At 44.1% G+C, this 24,912-nt stretch overlaps 1 protein-coding gene across 28 annotated transcripts in view; it reads left to right on the forward strand.

Annotated features, from left to right (window-relative positions):
• NEDD4L (NEDD4 like E3 ubiquitin protein ligase) overlaps nucleotides 1–24,912 on the forward strand; it is a 429,120-nt gene that overhangs the window by 337,027 nt on the left and 67,181 nt on the right. For all 28 annotated transcript variants that reach the window (XR_014074940.1, XM_081562954.1, XM_081562953.1 and 25 more), the window contains 4 exons: nucleotides 6,194–6,244; nucleotides 17,109–17,170; nucleotides 17,331–17,433; nucleotides 19,129–19,295. Coding sequence is in view for 27 of the 28 variants with exons in the window: in XM_081562954.1 (XP_081419080.1) it covers nucleotides 6,194–6,244; nucleotides 17,109–17,170; nucleotides 17,331–17,433; nucleotides 19,129–19,295 (383 nt within the window). In the remaining variant the exon portion in view is untranslated. The remainder of the gene's footprint in view (nucleotides 1–6,193; nucleotides 6,245–17,108; nucleotides 17,171–17,330; nucleotides 17,434–19,128; nucleotides 19,296–24,912) is intronic.

Consider the following 24,912-nt stretch of genomic DNA (forward strand, 5'->3'; position numbering starts at 1 on the left):
ACGTTTCTCCAGCGCAGGGCCGATTAGTTTCCATCCCTCCGCGGTGAGGGCACCAAGTCTGTGCCTTTCAGGCTGGGCCCAGTGCAGTGCAGTCTGCCTGTGGGTGACCCCCTGCTTGAAGTGACCTCGGCAGAGCTGCTCACATTTCATACGTCTGGTTCCCAAGTCTCTTCCCCAGTGTTTGTACTCCCAGAGTTTACTGGATCACAAGTTCAGAGTATCAGGTTTGGCAGAAGGCTGTAATTCCTGTGGCCCTCAGCTGACCTCTGGCCTGGAAGATGCTCACCCTTGGAGGGGGGAGAGGACTACTGGTCTGTGCCCTTGAACTTCCTCCACCATCACCACCACTCCCCTAGAGGGAGGGGGGATGTCAAGCCCATCTCACCCCTCCTGTGGAAGCAGGACACCCCTGGAGAAGCAGGGAGCCCCCGGAGCCCCCAGAGCCCCCAGAGCTCTGGCTTCTCAGCCCAGTTTGCCTTGGTCTGGTCATGCTCCTCATTGAAGCCAGGCTGCTTCTGCTCAGCTGGTATAGTCTTTGCCAGCGGGATGGTTCTTTGCTCTCTCCCCACCTCTGTTTTTGTCTTCTGAATTTCAAGCAGAGTGTCCCTTAAAATAGAGGTGCTCATGATCACACATCCAGCCAGCAAGGTTTGGTTCTGCCCGCCTACCCAGTGTGAATTTACGGGAGCCTATAAAAGTCCTGTGAGTTTGCCTGACATCTTGTTGATGGGGAGGTCTTGTTTGTTGTTAGAAATAAGAGCCGGCATCTCCAGGACACACCCTGTTCTGTTTTAGTGAATGGAAGGTTTCAGCCCTGACCTCTAAAAACTAAATGGCAGAGAGGCTGATGGGGTGAAAACTGTGCAAAAAATATCCCTTGAGTTTTGTTTGGGTTTTGTTTGGGTTTCAGTGCATGTCGAGTGGATTTTGATAAGAGCACGTGTGTTCAGGGGGTTGTCATCACTATACCTTTTTATTTATTTTTTTAGTGGAATGCCACCTGGCTGTTTGATTAAGGTAACTTTGACCATGTATTTTGAAACAATTCAAAGTCAGAAAGGCTTGGAAGTCAGAGGCACCAGGTGGTAACGTGTTGGACCATGTGATGTGTGGGGTGGGTGGAACCAAACCCATGCTGGCTTCCTAAACTGCGGCAGCTCTGCTGTCAGAGGACAGAAGCTGGAGTGCATGGAGGATGTGCAAGAAAGGATATTCCTCCATCCTTTCGGACGTGGCAGCAAAGGTGTCTCCTGCTCCCTTGAGGAATGAGACGGCACCTAAAACTCAGTAAATCTCAACTTCCAGGTGACTCTCCAGACAGGAGACTGTTGAAGAGAGTCACTACATTGTGACATTTTGTCTAAAAGCTTCTGCAAAAGTTTACCAAGCCATTCATTATTTAAATAATTCAAAGTACATGCTTCAGAAGTCACTCTAAAAATAGAACCTGTTTCCCTGTCTGGTCGGTGCTGGGGTGCTGTGTGCCTCACGAGGAAGCAGTGTTTACTGGTTTAGCAGCAAAACAAAGGTTGTTTTTCTGTCTCGCTGTTTAGAGCTGGGAGGTTTACCTTGATTTATAGTATATGAAGATCTAATCTTTCCACAGGGCTTCCCTGGTTGCTCAATGGTAAAGAATATGCCTGCCAAGACAGGAGACTCAGGTTCGATCCCTGGGTCAGAAAAGATCCCCTGGAGAAGGAAGTGGCAACCCACTCCAGTATTCTTGCCTGGAGAATCCCATGGACAGAGGAGCCTGGCAGGGCTATAGTCTGTGGGATCACGAAAGAGTTGAACATGACTTAGCAACTAAACATCAGCAATCTTTCCATGTCTTTACTCTTAAATTCCTTTTCTGTGGCTAATGCCTGGTTCCTCTCTACTTCTCTTCCATTTGTCTTGAGAAATTCTCAATATAGTTTTCTCATCACTCCTTAATGATTTCTGTGACATTGGTAGCACTGGATGGTTTTATTTGCCAACACTGAGTAGCTTTCAAACTTGTGATTGTGGCAGGGCATAAGAGATGAATTTTACAAGACAACTTAGTACATGCATTCTTATATGTATGTAACTGAAACATTACTTGAAACAGTACTTATATTTCATGTGAGACTCTAATATTTTCTATTCCATTACATTGATGCTTCTTATGAATTACTAGTGGGATTGCAACTCACAATTAAAACAAAAACACTGCCTTCATGTATAGCTCCTATACTACCTGTGGGTCATTTTGCCATATGACAATCGCCAGTCCTTTCTGATACAGCCTTTTCTGAAAAGCTTTTCCTGCCCGCACCCCTCACTTGCGGGGTCTTCTCCCCACAGACTCCTGTTGCTCCCCTACAGCCTGGATGTGGAATGCACAGTCCTAGCCTAGTGCTTGCACGGTGACCTCAGGTCATCAGTACATAGTAAGATTCAGATCACATCCTTCAAGTGCAGTTCCAACCTAAAGACCAACCATCTGTGTTGTTTCTTGAATGGGTGTGTTCTTTGAGAAATTGATGGTCACTTATTTTGTGAGGACAGCTAAGCCTGGTGTCCAGTTCAAGGCTGGCAACTCCTGCGCAGTGTGCACCAGAAGAAATGCCTGAGGGCTGTATTGGGGTTTCCCTGGAGCTGTTGTGATGGTCCCCAGGCTTCGGGGCCCAGTGACATTCCCACACACCTCTCCATGGACATGGCACCCTTGTCCCTTCTTATTTAAAAAGGAGCAATTATTTTAAAGGGGAATGGGGGAAAGTGGGCCTATATGTAGTTAATCATCATTTGGAGCACAAATTCTGAGATAGTGTCTGGTATATTTATTTCACTTTTCCAGTAATGGAATATAGATTTTTGTTTCCCCTTATGCGACACATCTCAAGGGCTCCATTTTGCATTGTCATGACATTGGGAAAATATTTGATGGCTTGTCAGAAGGGAACATTTATAATTGTGTTTCTAGCCTGCACATTTTCAGCCTCTGGAACAGCGTGACAGGTAACTGAGGTTGAAATTGACAGCATTTACCACTTAAAAATGAGCACAAGAAATGTCAGTATGCACTGTGTGAAGTGGAAAGTAATTTGGTTTTTGCAAGCACTTAGGGTTAACAGGGGAACTTCCCAGGTGGCTCAGCGTAAAGAACCCACCTGCCAATGCAGGAGATGCAGGTTTGATCCCTGGGTCGGGAAGATGCCTTGGAGAAGAAAATGGCAACCCACTCCAGTGTTCTTGCCTGGGAAATCCCATGGACAGAGGAGCCTGGTGGGCTACAGTCCATGGGGTCACTAAAGAGTCGACAGACTGAATAACTAAACAACAACAAGAGTTAACGTGATGCTTGGTGGAAGTCATTTTGTAATGGAAATTATTTAAATGATTTGAATATTGTGTTTTCATAACATTGGTGCAGGGTGTCGTCCTGTGGCAGTGGTGACCTCGAGATGTTGTGATGGCCTCAAACCTTGGCTCTCCTGGGCCCGCAGGTGGGGACCCTGCCGTATCAGCACCCCCAGGTGTCCTGGAAATAGCCCTGCTTCTCATTTTGGTGCAGAGGCCACACCTTTTGACTCTCTGGTCGCTCCTAGCACTCTTCAGTAGTGATATTGGAGGCACGTTTTATCACTGGGGTAGTGTCACTAATCTAAATATTCTGCTTTGCTTGAAAGGTCTGTAGTTCTGGCAGCAGTGGGATGTTGAAACCTAGATCTCACCAGCGTGTTCCAGTGACTGGTGAATCACTTGTTTAAGCCAATTCCTCTTGACCATGTGCTATTCTATACTCTTGATCCCCATTTTATTTTTTAAATGATTTTATTACCATTACCCTTGATGTAAACCAGAAAATAAGAGCCTTGTGTTTAATGGTGAGGTTGCCTCGTCTTCTTCTGTGACAGGAACTGTTGTGTTTCTTTTTTTTTTTTTTTTTAATGTAACGAGAAATCTTGTTAAGGTACAATTGAAGCCATCTAGCTTTGCAGCGAGTACCATGGGGATCCATTAAACTGCTCCTTTGAGGAATGGAGGCAAGTTGGAACCAGAGGTTTTCTTAAAGATAACATGCCAGATGGGCATTTTAGGCAGAACCGTCCTCCCCAAAGCCTCATAAACGGTGCTCTCATCAGTCCCTTCTCATCCACACTGTTGAGGGCCGGCATCCTGACGAGAAGCCCAAGGCTGGTGCCCAGCCGAGTTGTGCTGGTAACGAGATGCGGGACAGAGTATTGGTTAAGAGCCCAGACTCTGGAACCAGTCTACTCAGCTAGGAACCTCTCTGGTCTCTAGGTTCCCCATCTGTAAAATGGGCATAATAATCGTGCCCATCCACTACAGCTGCTCACTGAGGATTTGGTGTGCCCTTCAGGCAGCACCTGCTTTGCTACTGTACCCCTTAGGGGCCAGCGCCTGTCTCTGGATTCAGATGGTGAATTCATCTGATGGGTTGAGAAGTCTAACATCTCTGTCACTAAACAGCGCAGGCACGTGGATGTTTGGTGAATTTTTGTGAAGATGTACTTCAAGTTAACAATTGCTAGGGTAGCCAAAGAGAGCAGATTGTGAAACAGAGCTCTGGGATCAAACCTTCTCCTTCTGATGGTTGTCTCCCCGTGTCCTTTTCCTTTACAGCATCAGCACCAGTAGCTGGACGGGAGAGGGACACAGGCAGAACCTCATTACTCTCATTAGGTAGACACACAGTCTATAGTCAGGAGTCAGGCAGCTTTGAGCTTCTAATAGTGAAATTAACTGACATTTACACTATAGTTAAATCAGCCACATTCAGAATGGGACTGCTCCCTAACTGTTTGGACAGTGAAGATATCTGTGCTGACTGTTGCATGTTAAGAGGTACATCTTTGGCACCTTACGGCCTTGTGCATGATGGGCAGAGGCAGATGTATCTGAGGAAATAGACGAAAACAGAGCCTCATCAGAAGGATGGGGACTCTTCTCAGGCTTTGGCATGCTCAGCCAGTGGTGACATTGATCTTTCGTTACCCTTCACGTGTTCTAGAGGAGACAGACAGCTTTCTAGTCAATCAAATTTTAAAAATTACTTCAAAGGACATCCTAAGTATGGAGCAAATCATTGCAGTAAATCTCGTTCACACTTACCTGCTGCCACTTTTTAAATGCAAGAGGAGAATTTTTTTCAAGTGCATTTGTGAAGTTCATTTTATAAATTAGAAAATTTCACAGTAAAGGCTGAAAATAAGAGCCCAGAGTTTGGAATTTGGAAGTCTGGGTTCTCTCTTAGGTTCCTCCTCAAGCTGGTAGTGGGATGAGTCTGATGATGTCTGTGCAGAACTTTCTAACTATCATAGGCATTTTGAATGTGGGTGTTTTTTTTGTGTGTGTTTATTTTTTGACGAGGTTGACGAGGGTAGCAGAAGTCATCGTCATGTTTCTTGCCGTTCACGTCGCGGGCCATCTGGTCATCAGGGGCTGTGACACACATGCCCCTAAAGCAGGACATTGTGTCAGATGACCTGCTGGACCCCCGGGGGTCCAGGCCAGGGCCCCGACCCTAACTTTAAGACTTAACCATGACTCCCAGAGTCGGAAAGGGCATGTGTGAGCTTATCCACATAAATTTCATTAAGGTCTGTGCAGTAGATGTAGATAGGAAGAAGTACCATGTGTCCAAAAATATAACCAGTAGATAATCCACAAACTTAGATTCTGAAGCAGTATACTTACTAGGTTGAAAGTTCAGGGCCATTTTTAATAAGTAATGTACAAGATGTATTAGTAACTGGTTTCTATACTCTTTCCCATGACTCAGCTCTCAAGGAGCTCTTTCATTTATTACACTTTATAAATATTCATGAAAATTGGCCCCAGAATTTCTTTACCGTCTTCTCTTTAAACTGGGCCAGCTGTGCCCCCAAGCCCTCTGGAGTCCCAGGTGTCCCTTCCCTGGGTGACCGCCCACTCCCCAAGTCCAAGAGAGGCTTTGTCTCCAGTCTGTTGGTTGATCGATGCCCTGCAGGGTGTCTGGCAGCTGAAGATCAGGTGTGTGAGGCCTTGGGCTCACCCATCTCCAAAGCAACGACCATCTGTGGCTCACCTGGGCCTCTGCCTTCAACCCATCCCCACCACTCTTCCAGATCAGACCCTGGATCTTTCTCTATTAAACACGTTTAAGATTGTTGACACTCACTGAATAGATGAAAACACTAATTATTTTCTCTCTTCTTAACAGACACGGGACGACTTCCTGGGACAGGTGGACATACCCCTTAGTCATCTCCCGGTAAGAACGGTTGCCTGCTTTATAACACATGCAGTGAACAGCAGTTTCTGTCTGCAGTTCAGGGTTATTTTCAGGGCAGTATTTCCTCCACACTGTGGAGAAGGCTGAGATGAAGCACAGATACTGTGAATCTAACCCCTTCTAGAAGATGGTCCTTTCAAGAGGCTAGGAGATCACTTAATTGTAAAAACCAGGTGTCCTTGAACCATCTAGAGATACCTATCAGCGTGCCAGCTACTTTCTTATCTCGTCTTCCTTTGTCACATCATGAAAACAGCTTCCTGCTTCTGCCAAACCCCTTCTCCTTGTCACTGGAATGTCCTTGCTTTCAAGTTCATCCTTTGGCTGTAATCACGTGTGTGTTTGTCTGGAATTGTACACGCTGTTTCTCCTGCACTTCATCTACACAGACCGGTGTTTCCATGACTTTGGTTATGGCTTTCTCGGTCACAGAGACAAAAGATAAGATGCTATTGGTCCTAAGTGAACTTGTCAGCTGGAAAGACTCTGGCTTCAGAAACCGTACTGGGTCGGCACGTGTGCTGTTGCTAGTAATCCTCTGTGCTCAGACGCATAGCAAAAGGATGGGGCTGTTGACCGTGACTGAGCTGAAAGGTGACTCCCGTGTGTTCCAATACCAATCGAATCGGGGGCCAAGGCCTCCCTGGGTGAGACATATATGACCTCGTGTTCCAGCCCTCCTCCCTCTTCCCCGGGGCATCATGAAGTGCCCACAGTAGCACCTACTCATTGCACTCAGTCATGTCTAACTCTCTGCGACCCCATGGACTGTAGCCCGCCAGGCTCCTCTGTCCATGAAATTCTCCAGGCAAGAATATGGGGTTGGGTAGCCATTCCCTTCTCCAGGGGAATCTTCCCAACCCAGGGATCAAACCTAGGTCTCCTGCATTGCAAGCAGATTCTTTACTGTCTGAGCCACCAAGAAAACCCCCCACAATAGCAACTAAGAGAGAATAAGTCAAATGTTTCTGCCTTCCAAGGGCATTTTTTTTAAATACTCTATGTGAGGAAATAGCATAAATCGTCTATAAACTAAAATGGCCCAAACCACCTAGTATGAGCCTTCCACTGTGTTGAAGCTGTAACTATCACCCTCTATTAAAGACCAAGAAAGACCATCTTACCCAGGAAGCTCTTGAAGATCTGTTGTGAAGGACCGTGACGGCAAGCACTTTATTCCTCTTTACTCAGGGGAGCTATTAAGGAGGAAAGCTTTGAAGCTTGTTCCTTTCCCAAAGATTGGAAACAGCAGTAGTAACATTAGAATATCTTTGTTTATTTCTGCATAAAAACCTGAAGCTCCAAGATGCTTGCGGACAGTGGCCGTGCGCTCGAGACAGATTCCGTGAGCCCTCAGAAACCTGATTGTCCTTTTACAGAGCGTAGGGATGTCTCCGCCTTTGTGCAGAAAGACTGTTCATGTGTTTCTACATCAGTAGGTCTTCTCTCCATGCTCTTCAGGCTGAAGTTGTAATCACCTCACATTTTTAGACAGTGTTGGTTGGTTGACCAATTCTTACATGGGTGTCCCCAACCACCCTTTTCCCTAACATAAAAGCCACATCATGGGGGCTTTCCTGGTGGCCCAGTGGCTAAGACTCCATGCTCCCAGTGCAGGGGGCCCGGGTTCAGTCCCTGGTCAGGGAACTAGATCCACATGCCACAACTAAGACCCAGCACAGCCAAATAAATAGACATCAAAACACACGCACACATCATAGGCAAATTATGTACTGATATTCTCTTAAGAGGTGCAACTGGAATTTTTGAACAGCTTGCTCCAGCAATTCCTTGTTTAAAAGAATGAGCACAGATTGGTTCTGAAAGGTTGAGGGGAATGCTCAGAGGATAGAAGAGTGTTTCTCTTCAGAGACTTAAGTCAGTAGAATATTTTTACCTTTGGAGTTGGGCAGAGGCAAGAGTGAGCTTTCAGAGAAGGAAAGGCTCCAGGCCAGAATAGAAACCAACCGGTTCAAGAGTGGAACAGTGAGCTCAGAGAGGACTGAGGACTTGCCCGTGAACTGAGCCAGTTGAGTAATGGAGCCTCCCAGTGTTGAATCTCCAGGGTGAGTGTGCGCTGGAGCACCGTGTCTGCTCCTTAAAGCTGACTGGCTTTGTGGAGCCCAGGACAGTCCTCAAGATGGACCACACGGGAAGCAAAAAGAGAGGTGAGGGTGCATCACTCTCTAAGCTGTAGTGGAGCGCAGCCGGCATGTTCTCAGTGGACAAGGCCTTGACCCCAGGGCTTGAGGCGCTCTCAGGTGTATGTCCGACCCTTTGTGTAGGACACTCATAGGGAAGTTGCACAGTTAACGTCGTATAATATCACAGGTGTGAGGATGTGAAATGGAGGCTAGCATTTGAATGTATTTTGTGGGCAGATAATGGATGCTCTTTTCTTAATAGCTACTTGACCACTGTCAAGGCTCTGTGGCCTGTGGATTCAGTGATGTTTAATATCATCAAATTTTAGACACAAGAACTTAGGAAAGTTGTCTCATTGGTCGTGAGAGAAAGGAGTGCAGAGCAGTCCTGTGGTAGCGAAGTTGCTAACCAGGGCTTCTCACCCTTTAAGGAATAAGACTGGGCATCTGGTTATTAATTAATTCCATACAGCCCCATTCCCTGATGGAGGGTTTATACCTTTCACAGATGTTTGCTGATAGACATGATTCTAATCTCTAAGGAAAAATCAGTGAAGCACGTTCCTCCCTCACGTGTCTCAGCAGGGCCACCATCGCCAGAAACACGTGTGTTAGTCGAGCGTTTGAACTGTGGCTAATGTGACTGAAGAATGGAATTTATCATTCTATTTCAAGTCATTAAAATTTATATTTAAAAGCTCCATGTGGCAATATGGCACCCTCTTAGTTGGCTCAGCTGAGATCAGACCAGACTTCCCCAGCTTAGGTGAAAACTGTGTGATTCCAAATTCCCTTTTCCTGAGCTGATAATTCTGCCTATTGGAGAGAACTGGGGGTGGAGGGGTTTTCACACCCAAGTTTTGCGTGTGCGTACTGTCGCGCCCGTCGTATCCGACTTTTTGCAGCCCCATGGACTGTAGCCCGCACCAGGCTCCTCTGTCCATGGGATTCTCCAGACAAGAATACTGGAGTGGGTTGCGATGCCCTCCTCCAAAGGATGTTCCCAATCTGGGGATCAAACCCATGTCTCTTTCGTCTCCTGCACCAGCAAGTGAATTCTTTACCACTAGCCAGAATTATCAGTCAGGATTCAGTTTTTTCCCCCCTACCTGAGTACAGTTGCTGGGGGTACTGGCATTTGCAGTGTAAAACCGTGCTCTTAAGTCCTTAGGAATGTCTCTCCTAAGCTGTCCTCACTCACACACGTTAATTCCCCGACCTTGAGAAGCCTACCCAGAAGACCAGAGGGTCAGGGCAAGCCTACTTCTGGTTTATTCTGGTTTAGGAGCAGACCTGGCCTTGAGGGCCATTGGGACGGTCCAGGTTGGAGTTTTTCTGCCAGGGAGACAAGCAAAGGAGGCCCCTGGAAACAGACGGGGCCGGGAGGTCTGTGTGAAGCCAAGATGCACTCTGTGTGTTAAAGCGTCAGTACCCCCGTCAGTGACCACAGTGGCCCCAGGAGGCCAGCATCAGGTCTGTTTTTGCCCTTAAACAGGAAAGTGTAAAGAGACATAATGAGAAGGAAAAGTAACTTCTTTCTCCTCCTCTGATCATGAATTCCCCAGTTGGTTTATCAAATGCTTCCAGATGAAAGAAAATGATTTTGACTTGTTACTCACTTTCATTCTTGGCTCTCAGGCCAGTTCTCCCAGTTTTATCTGTGGAAGGGGAAAAAAAAGGATAGGAAATAGACCCAGGGAGTTTAGAATGGTAGGGACCTCTGTTTCCTTGGTTTCTGTTCCAATGTGCCACTCATCTGTAATGTTTTTTGTCTGTTTTACTTCCTATTGAGTGTGCACGCATGCTAAATCGCTTTACTTGTGTCCAGTTCTTTGTGACCCTATGGACCTTGGCCCCTCCCCCCATGGGATTCTCCAGACAAGAATACTGGAGTGGGTTGCCATGCCCCTTCCAGGAGATCTTCCCGACCCAGGGATCCAGCCAGCGTCTCCTGCATTGGGAGGCAGGTTCTTTACCACTAGCGCCATCTGGGAAACCTACTGTTGAGGTTGGGAATGAGTAAAAGGGGAGGGAACAGGGAGAGTTTAAAGGTTAGTCATCTGACCTTCTATGCAGATCTGAGAATTAAGAGAACATAGATTCCTATTCACAAAAGTCTCCAAATTTCAAGCTTTAAAAGACCTGTCAGGAATAGTTGACTTGGAGCCTGGAGATGGGCAGGTTGCCTTGGCAACCTTAATAAGTTAGTAATCCTTTACGGGACTCTTGTTTGTCTCATCTATAAAACGAGAGTATTCACATAGACAATACCAAGTTTCCATCCAGCTCTGTGAAAGAGCGTCTTCGCTGTCCATGGCATTAGCTGGCATTAGCTGCCCGTGGCACTCACTAAGCAGAGGCACTGTGACCATGATGACATGTGTTACCTGGGAGACTTGGGCAAGGGCAGCATGGCGCACGGGGCGGAGGCAGAGGTTGTATTTTAGGAGGGCAGCCCTGCTCTCCTGATGTCTGTACTGCAGCTGAAACAGCGCCTCCGTTTTATTTCTCCAGTGCTTCACCAAAAGTGACCTGAGCTGTCACTCTCCTATTTTGACTTTTTTTTTTTAAGAAGCACTATCATTTTTTACATGTTTATTAAATTCTGTGTCATTCCCCAAAAGTTCATACAATATTTTATGACTTCTCCTTAGTAATTACTTAGAGACAAAAATAGCTACAAGACTTGCATTAACAACAAGATGACATTTCTGGCAGGCGTTTGCCATTTACACCTCTGAGACTTGTCTTGCTTCTTCGATCAGTGTCTTCCCTGCCTTTGGGCCCTTTCCCATCACTCCTCCTAGATGTAAAATCTCTACAGATGTGGAAAACACACTGAGGTAGAGAGAGCTGTTTAAAAACATGAATTGCTCTTATTTTAGTCAGGTGCCACTCAAGGCAACCAGGGTTAACGTGGATTTATAGTTTTCCTACAGTGAGGCGTCATCGGGATGGTAGCGCTATTATTTGTCATCTTAATTGTAGTTGAAGGTAACTCAAATGATGAGCACCCCTCTTATAATGCCAGCTGGTACCAGGGGAATGGTTCTCTCTCACGTGTACAGAATTCAGTATCACAGAGCTTAGAGGGACTTTAGAGACCCTTTGTCCATTCCCTGTATTTAACGGGTGGGGACACCTGGGCGCACAGAGGTAGGTGACTTGCCCAGTGATCTGCAGGTTGACCAGACCAGAGATCTCCAACATTGATCTGTGGTGCAGTCGGGGCAGAGGGGCTCAGTCTGAGGCTTGAGTGCTTTTAGCCATTGCATCCCTCTTTTGAGTCTAGGGTCCTGATAAGGCCATTCCCTTCCACTTGCCCACAAAGTTATTTTTCGCATTACATATATGTCAAAGTAACTGCAGTTCTGTTGAAAGCGATAAATCTTTATAAGGTGAAATTGCTATGTAACCAAAAGATTTTTTTGAATGCACGTGGCCTGGGGTAGGGGTAGCAGTGTCTATTTTGGCCACCAGTGCTGTTAGCATCAACCTGTTTGAGATGGCTTTCTCCCTGAAACACTCTCAGGGAGTCTCCCCTGGGCTTTTCTCCAGGGAATAGGATCCAGCAGGAACCTGAACAGTGCCAGGAAGAATCCTTTTGTTAGAGATTACCATGTTGTTCATGCTGGAGAACTTCCATGGAGGTGAATTCTCATCTTCTAATGCCCTGTCTTTACTGCAGAGCACTGACTTGACAGTGTTCACAAGTGACAGGAAAATGTAGAATTGACTGACGATGATAATGGCTGACGTTTGTTAAGTGTGCCAGGAACCCTCGTGAGGACTTCTTATGTAGCAGCTCAGTTGATCAACTGTCACAATTCTATAAGCTCCTGTTACTGCCCCAGTTCATGGATGAGGACGCTGAGACACAGAGCGGTAAAGACCTTGCCCTTGGTCACATGGCTTTGTAGGTAGCAAAGCCAGAACACAGACCTAGGACGTCTGCCTCTGGGTCTGTGTGGCGTTTGTCATTTAAACTATGTAGTGTGTGGATAGTTCTGTTTTTAGAGTCCCTGTAAGCTCTTGACTTCGTGTGTGTGTGTGTGTGTGTGTCTCTGACTTCAGAAAAAAGTCTAGAGAATATAGCCAACTTTACTTAGTGAGGGTGGATTTTTGTGGCCTTAGCAGTTTACTGTAGATCAGGTGGATTAATCAGCTGCTTCGTGCTTGCTTCATGCCAGACAGTGCTTTTGGCACCAAGAATACAGTGGCGGGCAAATCCGAGTCTCTGATCTCACAAGGTAATATTCTGTAGGTGATAGGATGATAAACTGGTAAATACATAAATAAGCATGATATTAAAATAGTGAAAAGGAGGGAGATACATCAGGATGCTGCGATTGAGGGTGAGAAAGGGAGGCTGTGATGGTGACTTAGGATGCGGTGTCTGAGGGATTCTGGACCTGGAAGGCAAAGTGGAGACCGCCGTGGCTGTCTGAAGCCAGGGAGGTCCAGCAGCAGGACCGGTGAGGGCGGGACTAGACGACGCGCACGCAGGACAGCTGAGGTCAGGACGGGTGGTGGCTGTTCACTCGCTCAGTCGTGTCTGACTCTTTGTGACCCCAGGGACTGCAGCACACGGGGCTTCCCTGTCCTTCACCATCTGCCAGTGGAGTCAGGGGTGAATGCAGAGACTGGTTCCCAGTGAGATTAGAGATAATGAAGAACCAGACCATGTTTAACTTTGTGGGTCCATAGGGAAGAACTTTCAGCCTATTATAAGCAGAGTAGGAAACCACTGAAAGTTTAAAGCAGAGAATGATGTAAAAGATAATATTATAAATGCACACACATACCCTTCTGATTTATAATAAATCATTTTGCTGTGCTTTGTCCCTCTTGCTGCAAAGGTATTTTAAATTGTGTTTAATTAAAGAGCCTAGGTATTTGAAGTTTTACTGCATGTAGTGTTTTTATTTTTAAAAAATAAAATTATTATATTTATTTCAATAAAAATATCAATTTTATTCCTACTAGTAATAGCTGCTATGTTTGAACATACCAGTCACTGTGGATTTATATACATTGACTCACTGAAGCCTCACAACATTCCAATAATAAGCACGAACATTTCCATTTTATAGACAAAGAAACTGAAGTTAAAAGAGAGGAAGTAACAGCGTTATTAGTGCTATAACCAGGCTTTGAACCTAGATCTGTCCCTGCTTTTATACACAATTACATCCAACTCAGGCTGCAAGGTATATAAAAGTCTACATAGTAATTCTAGAAAATATTATAACTTGTGATCTGCCCTTACTACATCACTTAATTTTTTAATTAGTTTATTTTAATTGAAGGCTAATTACTTTACAACATTGTGGTGGTTTCTGCCATACATCAATATGAATCAGCCATGGCTGCACATGTGTCCCCCATCCTGAACCTCCTCCCACCTCCCTTCTCACCCCATCGCCCTGGGTTGTCCCAGAGCACTGGCTTTGAGTATCCTGCATCGAACTTGCCCTGGTCATCTGTTTTACATATCGTAATAGACATGTTTCGATGCTATTCTCTCAAATCATCCTACCCTCGCCTTCCCCCACATAGTCGAAAAGTCTGTTCTATACATCTGTGTCTCTTTTGCTGCCTTTCATATAGGACTGTTGGTACCATCTTTATAAATTTCATATATATATGTTAATATCCTGTATTGGCGTTTCTCTTTTCTGACTTACTTCACACTCTGTATAGTAGGCTCCAGTTTCATCCACCTCATTAGAACTGACTCAAATGTATTCCTTTTAATGGCTGGGTAATATTCCACTGTGTATATGTACCACAACTTATCTATCTATTTGTCTGCCGATGGACATCTAGATTGCTTCCATGTCCTGGCTATTGTGAACAATGCTGCAGTGAACATTGGTGTACACGTGTCTCTTTCAATTCTGGTTCCCTCGGTGTGTGTGCAGTGTGTATTTCCTCAGTAGTATGGCAGTTCTATTTCCAGTTTTTTAAGGAATCTCCACCTTGTTCTCCATAGTGGCTATCCCAGTTTGCATTCGCACCAACAGTGTAAGAGGGTTCCCATTTCTCCACATCCTCTCCAGCATTTATTGTTTGTAGACCTTTTGATGACAACCTGTCTGACTGGCGTGAGATGATACCTCATTGTGGTTTTGATTTGCACTTCTCTAATAATGAGTGATGTTGAGCATCTTTTCATGTGTTTGTTAGCCATCTGTATGTCTTCTATACAGAAATGTCTGTTTAGTTCTTTGGCCCACGTTTTTATTGGGTTGTTTGTTTTTCTGGTATTGAGCTGCATGAGCTGCAGAAACTATAAAACTCTTAGAGGAAAATATAGGCAGAACACTCTCTGACATAAATCACAGCAGGATCCTCTATGACCCACCTCCCAGAGTAATGGAAATAAAAATAAACAAATGGAACGTATTGACAAGTAGAGACATTACTTTGTCAACAAAGGTCTGTCTAGTCAAGGCTATGGTTTTTCCAGTGGTCATGTATGCATGTGAGAGTTGGACTAGAAAGAAAGCTGAGCACCGAAGAATTGATGCTTTTGAACTGTGGTGCTGGAGAAGACTCTTGAGAGTCCCTTGGACTGCAAGGAGATCCAACCAGTCCATCCTAAAGGAGATCAGTCCTGAATATTCATTGGAAGGACTGATATTGAAGCTGAAACTCCAATACTTTGGCCACCTGATGCGAAGAGCTGACTCATTTGAAAAGACCCTGATGCTGGGAAAGATTGAGGGCAGAAGGAGAAGGGGATGACAGAGGATGAGATGGTTGGATGGCATCACCGACTCGATGGACATGGGTTTGGGTGGACTCCAGCAGTTGGTGATGGACAGGGAGGCCTGGCGTGGTATGGTTCATGGGGTCGCAAAGAGTCAGACACGACTGAGTGACTGAACTGGACTGAACTGACCAGCTTTCCCAGCACCACTTGTTAAAGAGATTGTCTTTTCTCCACTGTATATTCTTGCCTCCTTTGTCAAAGATAAGGTGTCCATAGGAGCATGGATTACCTCTGGGCTTTCTATTTTGTTTCACTGATGTGTATTTCTGTCTTTGTGCCAGTACCATACTGTCTTGATGACTGTAGCATTGTCATACAGTCTGAAGTCAGGAAGCTTGATTCCTCCAGTTCCATTCTTTCTTAGGATTACTTTGGCTATTCGGAGTTTTTTGTGTTTCCATACAAATTGTGAAATTATTTGTTCTAGTTCTGTGAAAAATACCATTGGTAGCTTGATAGGGATTGCGTTGAATATATAGATTGCCTTGGGTAGTATACTCATTTTCACTATATTGATTCTTCAAGTCCACAAACATGGTACATTTCCCCATCTATTTGTGTCATCTTTGATTTCTTTCATTAGTGGTTTATAGTCTTCTATATATAGGTCTTTTGTTTCTTTAGGTAAATTTATTCCTAAGTATTTTTTTTCATTGCAGTGGTGAACAGGATTGTTTCTTAATTTCTCTTTCTGCTTTTTCATTGTTAGTGTATAAGAATGCAAGGGATTTCTGTGTATTAATTTTATATCCTGCAACTTCACTGTATTCATTGATTAGCTCTAGTAATTTTCTGGTGGTGTCTTTAGGGTTTTCTATATAGAGGATCATGTCATCTGCAAACGGTTTTACTTCTGCTTTTCCAATCTGGACTTCTTGTATTTCTTTTTCTTCTCTAATTGCTATGGCTAGGACTTCCAAAACTATGTTGAATAGTAGTGGTGAGAGTAGGCACCCTTGCCTTATTCCTGATTTTAGAGGAAATACTTTCAATTTTTTGCCATTGAGGGAATGTTTGCTGTGGTTTGTCATATATGGCTTTTATTATGTTGAGGTATGGTCCTTCTATGCTGCTTTCTGGAAAGTTTTTATCATAAACAGGTGTTGAATTTTGTCAGTTTTTCTCTGCATCTATTAAGATAATCATATGGTTTTTATCTTTCAGTTTGTTAATATGCTATATCACTTTGATTTTGTGAATACTGAAGAATCCTTGCATCCCTGGAATAAAGCACACTTGGTGTATTTTTAAATTAATGAGATAGTAACATTTCTTTTCCTACTTTCTTTGACCTCTGATTTTGCACAACAAAATAGTGATTTCTGTTTAAAATGAATAAATACCACAATTACATTCATAGCTTCTTGAAATAAGCACCAGCAAAAGGCTGATGGATGATGCTACCTACCTAGGACAGTCTCTGTGGAAGAGACGTTCTTTCAGTTATCTGAGTCTGAGGACATATTGTAATGTTAAAAGTAAAGTAAATTGCTTTCACAAATTGATCTTGCCGATTTTCCCGTTAACCACACTCTTAGGTTTCTTGAATCACAAGGGACAAGCAAGCAGGCACCAGTGACCCCTGGTTCTCCGGAGTTAATCAGCAGCATGAGATTGAGGCCTGCACCCAGCAGTTAGAAATTACACTTGGCAGTGACAGCTATAATTTTGTAAATCTGTGGAAGGCTGGGGTTGGCTCCTAAAAAATGGGCGTTGATAGTGACATCTAGCGGGTCTTGAGGAGATCAAGTTCTGTGACCTATGATGTGTGTAATTAATTGCCAAGTACTGTCTGAGGAACCGACTGTGTTTTTGCCGAGCACGTTCCAACACATGCAGAGTGTGTTCTTGGGAGTCTGGTTGGGTGGACGCGAAATATGAGACCCTCAGGAACACCGAAACTTACTTTTTCTTCCTTTAGACAGAAGACCCAACCATGGAGCGACCCTACACATTCAAGGATTTTCTCCTCCGACCAAGAAGGTGAGGCTTGAGGCTACAAGCCATTCTTTATACTTTGGCCTTGGTTTTCTCTGAGGAAGATTTCAACATCTTTCCCGATTGCATCTGTGTAAAGCATCGTATATATGAAGTGTCAAACCAAGTCACATCCTCTGTAACCAATTTTTCTTCCATCATGCAGTCATAAATCTCGGGTTAAGGGATTTTTGAGATTGAAAATGGCCTATATGCCCAAAAACGGAGGTCAAGATGAAGAAAACAGTGAGCAGCGAGATGAGATGGAGGTAAGCCAGGCACTCCGGGCCGTGGTCTGTTTTCCTTCCCTAAGAGCATGTGGATATATTACATGAAGGTTTTATAATTTAAGGAACTAAATGTTTATAAATATGAAGGAACTCAAATGTGTTAATGAATCTGCATCTTCCACGGATCTACCAATAAGTTTGCTCTTACCAAAAAAAAAAGTAAGCTTTTCATTTTACCTTATAACACTAATCATTGAAGAGGTGTCTTTTTATAAACTGCTATAACTAACCCCTGTTCTATTAACAGCCCCACCATTGTGTGAAATTCTTCCCCACATATTTAATTCTCTTATTTCTTTGGCCTTTCAGCACTTAGTAAATTCCCTGTAGCACTTGGAATTGCTTCATAGTGGGTAAAATGTTGTAGAAGCTGTTCCAAGCTTCTTACTTGTTTGGCCCACAGGTGAGAGCGGCATTAGAAAAGCTCTCCTCTAGGAAGGCCGGTCCGCAGTTAGCTGTCCAGAGGGATTTTCTTTTATTCCCTCTTGCAAGTTAAAAAAAAAAAAACACCTTTTAACGTTCCTGTCACATATCTCTACTGTGGGTCCTATTGGACCTTCGCAGCACAGGCTCCAAACAGTGCTGTTTCACCGGACAAATTCTCATATTGTTCGGAGAATGTCTGTTCTTGAGACCTCTCCGTGGCCTATTTGCACATCTGTTTGCAGCTGTTGCATATACATGGTGTGTGAATAATGCATTATGGGCAAGTAACTGCACCCGCCCCCCCAGACCCAGAGGTCGTATTTCCAAGCAGTATTTCATGTGCAGGCTTTCATCTCTCTCTGGGAGAAGGACTGAAGTGGGTGGTAGGCAGTCTTGACTGTTAAGATTTCATAAGCACATCCACACATTTTTATCTCGAATCCAAGGAATTTTTTTTTTTTTTTTAACATTCTTCCAGCCTTCCAACTGCAGTTACCAGTGAATTAGTTAATTTTCCAGTGACTTTACTAGGGGATGTCAGGAAGGAATACTTAATGCCGAAAATATGTGTTGCAAAAGAGTACCTCTGACTTGGGGACCATGAAGGCTGCTGACATGGCGGCAGCAGGTGGGGAATGCCCAAGTAGGAAGAGGCGGTTTCCAGGCTGTTCCTGGCTGCCGTGCGTGCTCATCCTCCCTAGAGGGGCATCAGGGAGCTCCCCCTGCTCCGGAGGCCACCTTCCTGTGGTCCTCCCTGGGGAGTGAGAGCGCCCGGGGCCTCCTGATGGCCCAGCCATGGCATCTGCAAGAACGCACGTGCTGTGAGGCTCATCTTCCCAGCTCCCTCCTACCTTCCGGAGGTGTTGAAAAGACGACAGCTGTAGCATGACCCATATGATCGGCATGGCTTTGTACAGCCCCGGAGGCCATCAGGTCAAAATAACAAACACGAACTATGAAGGAGCATAATGGGACTTAGGTAACGTGAGGGGCTGCATGGATCCCTGTCCATGTCATGACCCACACCGCCATCCTCGGGGTGGGGGGGCAGTGCAGTTCATTGGCCGTGGCTCAGAGCGTTTTTGTGACTCTCCTTGAATGGACATTTTTTTCCGCCTCTTTTTGAGAATTTCTTGAAACGTGGTGCACGAAGCCACTGCCGGAGCCCACAGGAGCGAGGACGAAGGGCATGGATGCCCTGGAACCAGCGAACCAGCCTGACGCCCTTCCCTCTATTCTGTCCTACAGCCCGGGTGGGAAGTCGTTGACTCCAATGACTCGGCTTCCCAGCACCAGGAGGAGCTGCCCCCGCCTCCACTGCCCCCCGGGTGGGAAGAGAAAGTGGACAACCTGGGCCGCACTTACTACGTCAACCACAACAACCGGACCACCCAGTGGCACCGGCCCAGCCTGATGTGAGTACCGTCCGTGGTCGCGAACGCATCCCCACGCTCTGCAGACAGACGCCCACTTGGCAGCTCTTGGGGGCAAAGCTGGGAAGCACGTCTTCCATCAATGGAAGCACATAGTTGTACGTTGCAGCGGGAATCCTCCTCATGTAGTTAGAGGGTGTGGGAACCTATCAGAACCTGTCAGGTTATAAAGAAACTCTGGCCTCCGTATCATGCTCTCCTGCTGTAAATATGCACTAATTTATTTTGTATGTCATCTTTATGTAGATTCATGACATGTGAAACCAAGGTCATTTCTCTTAGGTTTAGCTTAATGCACGGTGATTACATCTCTGCTCCCTTCTCCAGTTTCAGCAAACATACTGGCTGTGCCATTTCCTCTTTAACTTTTTGGAGTTTTATTCCATAATTATTTGATTTAGAAACCTTCTCAGAACTTTTTTTTCCCCCCTTTTTGAGAAATTTATAGATCACCCACATGATATCATTAGAAGCAGGTGGGAGGGTTGCTAATTCACAGTTGGTAATACTCTACGTTCTAGTCCCTCGCCAGCCTCAGGGACACAGTGAATTGATTATTATTTTGTTCACTGGACAATTTTTGGTTTAATAATAGCAAATAAACACTAATTAAACCTCATGACTGTAAAAAAGGATTTGAAGCAGCTTGTTTTTAAATGATAATATACAGTAAGACCTAAAACTATTAATATACAATAAAAGACAAAAACAAATATTAAAAATGGAAAAGGAAAAGACTATCCTAGAAAAGGTGAGCTCCCTGGCAGCCAAGACAAGGAAGTAATTATCAGTAAATTGTATAATTTTCAGTATGAATAAAAGCAAGTATATCAAGTGAGATAATTTTCTCTTTAACCCAGACTCTGAAGGAAATTAGCTGATGATGGTTTTTGAACAAATGTTAGCAAGGTGATGGATGGTGTTGTCAATAACCCTTTTGTCTTTAGAAATTGCAAGGGTAGTCTGCATAAGACTGTAGAGGGGGGAAGGGTTGCCAAGAAGTCTAGTCTAGGTGTTGTTTGATTTAGAGGAAAAGCTTGCAGAATCTGCAACAGTGAAGGCCAGTCCGTCCTAAGCCCCTAAGTGGATTCTCGTTAATATCAGGCGGCCTTGGTCAGCTTTGGACCACCTAGCATGAGCACCAGCTCATTGTTGCTGGGACAGCATAGTATCCCAACATCCAGATGATGTCAAACACTTCTTTGTTATAATTTTTTCCATATAGAAATATGAATGGAAATGGTTTTGTTGGTTTTTTAATTGATTAATTTATTTTTTACTGTCTCCCTTTAATCAATGACCGAAGCTGTTAAAACCGTTTTAAGTCATTTGACTATTCTAGTTATTTATAGTTAAAAAAAAAAGTAACCGCCTTGGACTTGGTTACATGTAGTGATCAAAAGATTCTTGGTAGCAACACCCTGAGCAGAGCACCTTCATCTGCCTTGGTTAAAGGTCATAGGAAAACAGCATCTGAAGTAACACTTCATGTGACACTTGTGGGAAAAAAAAAAATGTGACCACTGGCAGCTCACAGAGACTAATAACCAAGATGTATATGGAGAAATGTTCACTGTCACGAATAATTACGCAGACCAAAGCCTGTGTTTGGGGGATAAATGGGAACAGTTTTTACTTTCTCTGCCTCAGAGAGGGGTGAAACTAATGAAGAAATCCCTAAGGAACACTTCATACGTTTTTTTAAACACACCACCTTCAGTGTCCTGTAGAACTGAACCAAAATAAAAGCTGTAACTTAGGTATATGCTGGCTCCTCAGGAGTCCAGAAACAAATTGGGAAACTGTGGTTCTTCCAAGTTCAGGTTCACGTGTAGTTTAGGGAGACGTCAGTGACGTGATGCTCTGCACAGGTGGCTCACCGGAAGGGACATTTGCAGAGCTCTGGGTGCAACTTACCGGCTGCCTCCTTCCCATCAGGCACGACATCTAGAAAGCAGGAGAAAACTCAGATGAGGGAAGAGGATTGGTTTCCATAACCTCCTGTCTGAACTGTTTGAGAATTTGAGGTTCTTTGTCCTTAATTTGATTTGGCTTGACCAGAGCCCTCAAGCCCTTCAGATGGTTTTAAAGTGTTGTTTTAATTGAAAAATGATTTTTTTTCCATAAATCAGTTTTCACAGAAGACTATAAGCACTCCAGGGATGGTGGGGGTGGGGTGGGCATTAACAAGTGTCTTTATTAAAAGGCTGTATCTGAGCTGAGGAAGTCAGATAATGAAGTGATGGTCACATGCTACAGAGGATGACAGCCCTCCGGGGGAGTCTCAGTTCTTACCCAGTTTGCTTACCCAGACTTGCGCTCCAGACCTCAGCCCCTGCCAAGTCCTCCTGGACACCCCGTTGCCCTCAGGATATTCTTACAGGGTCCTGCCCTCCCTGCCTCTTGCCTCCCACGGTCCTCAACACAGAGCGTCTGATCACGCAAGCTGCTCTTGAGGACTTTCTCTGCTGGGCCCTGTGGGTGTGCGGCCCCTCAGTCCCCTCCAAAAAAACAAAACCAGAATGTGCCTCTCCCCCCGGCAACCTTCAGATGTCAGCCTCCTGTCCCTTCCTCCGGGAGAGCCAGACCTCTTCTGTCCCAGTCTGTCTGAAAGCTGGATGCTTTCCCGTGAGGACACAGAACACATAATTCTCTTACTGCCTGTGCGAGCAGGGACTGTGGTTTCCTCTTCACAGATCAACCCCTAGCACCTGGCACAAAGTAGGAGCTTTTAACTGAATGAGTGACTACAGATGAGTCATTTCTGAAAGTGGGTATAGACGCATGGTCTAGTGAACTGTCGGGGACTGGATGCAGAGCTTAGGACGGAAGGTGACCACAGAACACTCCACCAGGTCTCTCAAGTCAGATGGTGGCTTTTTAAAACACCTTTAGTTTTAGATTTGTCCTTGTCCTACTTAAATGTAAACTGTAAAGTTTTTACTGTTAAAAGCAGAAGTTCAAAAACATGATGAAGGAATTGTATTAAGACTATAAATGAAGATGAACTTGTGAAACGCTCATTTTAACTCTTTTTAGTGCTTCTTTCTAAACCACTTTGTTCTTCTCCCATCTTAGCAATCATTTAGTCATCTCTTGATGACTAGGTCATCATTTGTCACTGACAGTCACTGATAGGATGTAAATGATCCGATACACTGCTGTTAATTGGCACTGAATTTGATAAATGGTTTTCCTTGTTTTTATTAATTCGTATATTTCCTATGAAAGTCAAATGAAGAATACATATGTGAAATTAATGACTGAAGAAAATCGAAAGAGCCACTCCTTGAGTTTTTCTCCCTGCCCCCAGTAAAATCATGTTTCTGTTTTGTCAGCTCAGACCTATTTTTAAATGTCCATCTTCCCATTAGTGACCATTTAAACTTCCCGTCAGTTTCATCAGCCCTCTCATTCAATTGCTTGATTAAGGGCCAAAGGCCTCCCTTGGATGAATATTTTCATTCCGTCACTAAAGACTATAAAAAAGCCCAGACTTGGAATTTCAGAATCAGAGGTTCTTTCTTTATGCTTTTTAGTTGTTTCTGGTTCACACTGATTACTAATTATTCGAGCATGTTGGATAAGGAGGATTAACATAATTGATTTTAAATGCCCCTTAAAAAAAAAAAAAGGCCTTTTCAGAATAATGGAATTTTATATACTTCTGAGAGAGAAAATGCAGATACAATAATATTAAACTTTATTCTCCTCAACCTCTCCGAAATCCCTGTAACAATTCCAGTGTGTGTTACAACCCAGAACACACATGTGGTGTTGACTAAGTGACAACTGACATTTCAAGTGAAGACATAAAATTTTCATAAGACTTTTATATGTACAGTGTTTTTAAGTAAAGCCATTATAAAGTGAAATAGAATTGAGTATCCTGTAAAAATCACTGTAGCAGTGTAAAATCCTAAAGATAATATTATATTTTCTAACATATCTAAGAGACTGTTATTTTTTTATCATTCTGTTTTGGTAGTTTCATAAATTGCATTAGTATACTTGTGTGTCCCTTGATTTTAATTAGCTTCTTTGTGGCCTTAATTATGTGATTTCTTTTCAGATATAGTTTAATACAGCTATAAAATATGCAAAATAGGTATTTCTGTGAGGTTTTAAGAATTTGTGTATCGGTTGTATATATACAGTAAAACTTCATTTAGATCTTAATAACAAGAGTTATTGATTTAATATGGATTAAATAGAAGCCAACCTCATACTGTCCCTTTAACAGTAAAGCTAAAACTTGTGAGAATTTTTGGTGGAATTCTTCAGACTCTTATTTGCACTATTTATTTGCAAACAGTGCTGCTTATTGCAGGCCGTCCACTGTTACAGGACCCAGTAGGCCCTCCTGGGGGAAGACAGCATATTTGAGGCTGTGTTAGAATGTCTTAAAACCTATGTTTAAGGAGAATCTATAATGAGGGCCCTTGATTAATACTGGATTTCAGTTCAGTTCAGTCGCTCAGTCGTGTCCGACTCTTTGTGACCCCATGAATTGCAGCACGCCAGGCCTCTCTGTCCATCACCAACTCCCGGAGTCTACGCAAACCCATGTCCATCGAGTCGGTGATGCCATCCAACCATCTCATCCTCTGTCGTCCCCTTCTCCTCCCGCCCCCAATCCTACCCAGCATTAGGGTCTTTTCCAATGAGTCAGCCCTTCACATGAGGTGCCCAAAGTGTTGGAGTTTCAGCTTCAACATCAGACCTTCCAATGAACACCCAGGATTGATCTCTTTTAGGATGGATTGATTGGATCTCCTTGCAGTCCAAGGTACTCTCAAGAGTCTTCTCCAACACCACAGTTCAAAAGCATCAATTCTTTGGCGCTCAGCTTTCTTCACCGTCCAACTCTCACATCCATACATGACCACTGGAAAAACCATAGCCTTGACTAGACGGACTTTTGTTGGCAAAGTAATGTCTCTGCTTTTAAATATGCTATCTAGGTTGGCCATAACCTTCCTTCCAAGGAGTAAGTGTCTTTTAATTTCATGGCTGCAATCACCATCAGCAGTGATTTTAGAGCCCAAAAAAATAAAGTCTGACACTGTTTCCACTGTTTCCCCATCTATTTCCCATGAAGTGATGGGACCAGATGCCATGATCTTAGTTTTCTGAACTTTGAGCTTTAAGCCAACTTTTTCACTCTCCTCTTTCACCTTCATCAAGAGGCTCTTTAGTTCTTCTTCACTTTCTGCCATAAGGGTGGTGTCATCCGCATATCTGAGGTTATTGATATTTCTCCTGGCAGTCTTGATTCCAGCTTGTGTTTCTTCCAGCCCAGCGTTTCTCATGTTGTACTCTGCATATAAGTTAAATAAGCAGGGTGACAATATACAGCCTTGACATACTCCTTTTCCTATTTGGAACCAGTCTGTTGTTCCATGTCCAGTTCTAACTGTTGCTTCCTGACCTGCATACAGGTTTCTCAAGAGACAGGTCAGATGGTCTGGTATTCCCATCTCTTTCAGAATTTTCCACAGTTTATTGTGATCCACACAGTCAAAGGCTTTGGCATAGTCAATAAAGCAGAAATAGATGTTTTTCTGGAACTCTCTTGCTTTTTCGATGATCCAGCGGA

Source organism: Giraffa tippelskirchi, chromosome 14 (genome assembly GCF_054371585.1).
Source record: "Giraffa tippelskirchi isolate mGirTip1 chromosome 14, T2T-mGirTip1v1.2.pri, whole genome shotgun sequence".
NCBI lineage: Eukaryota > Metazoa > Chordata > Mammalia > Artiodactyla > Giraffidae > Giraffa > Giraffa tippelskirchi.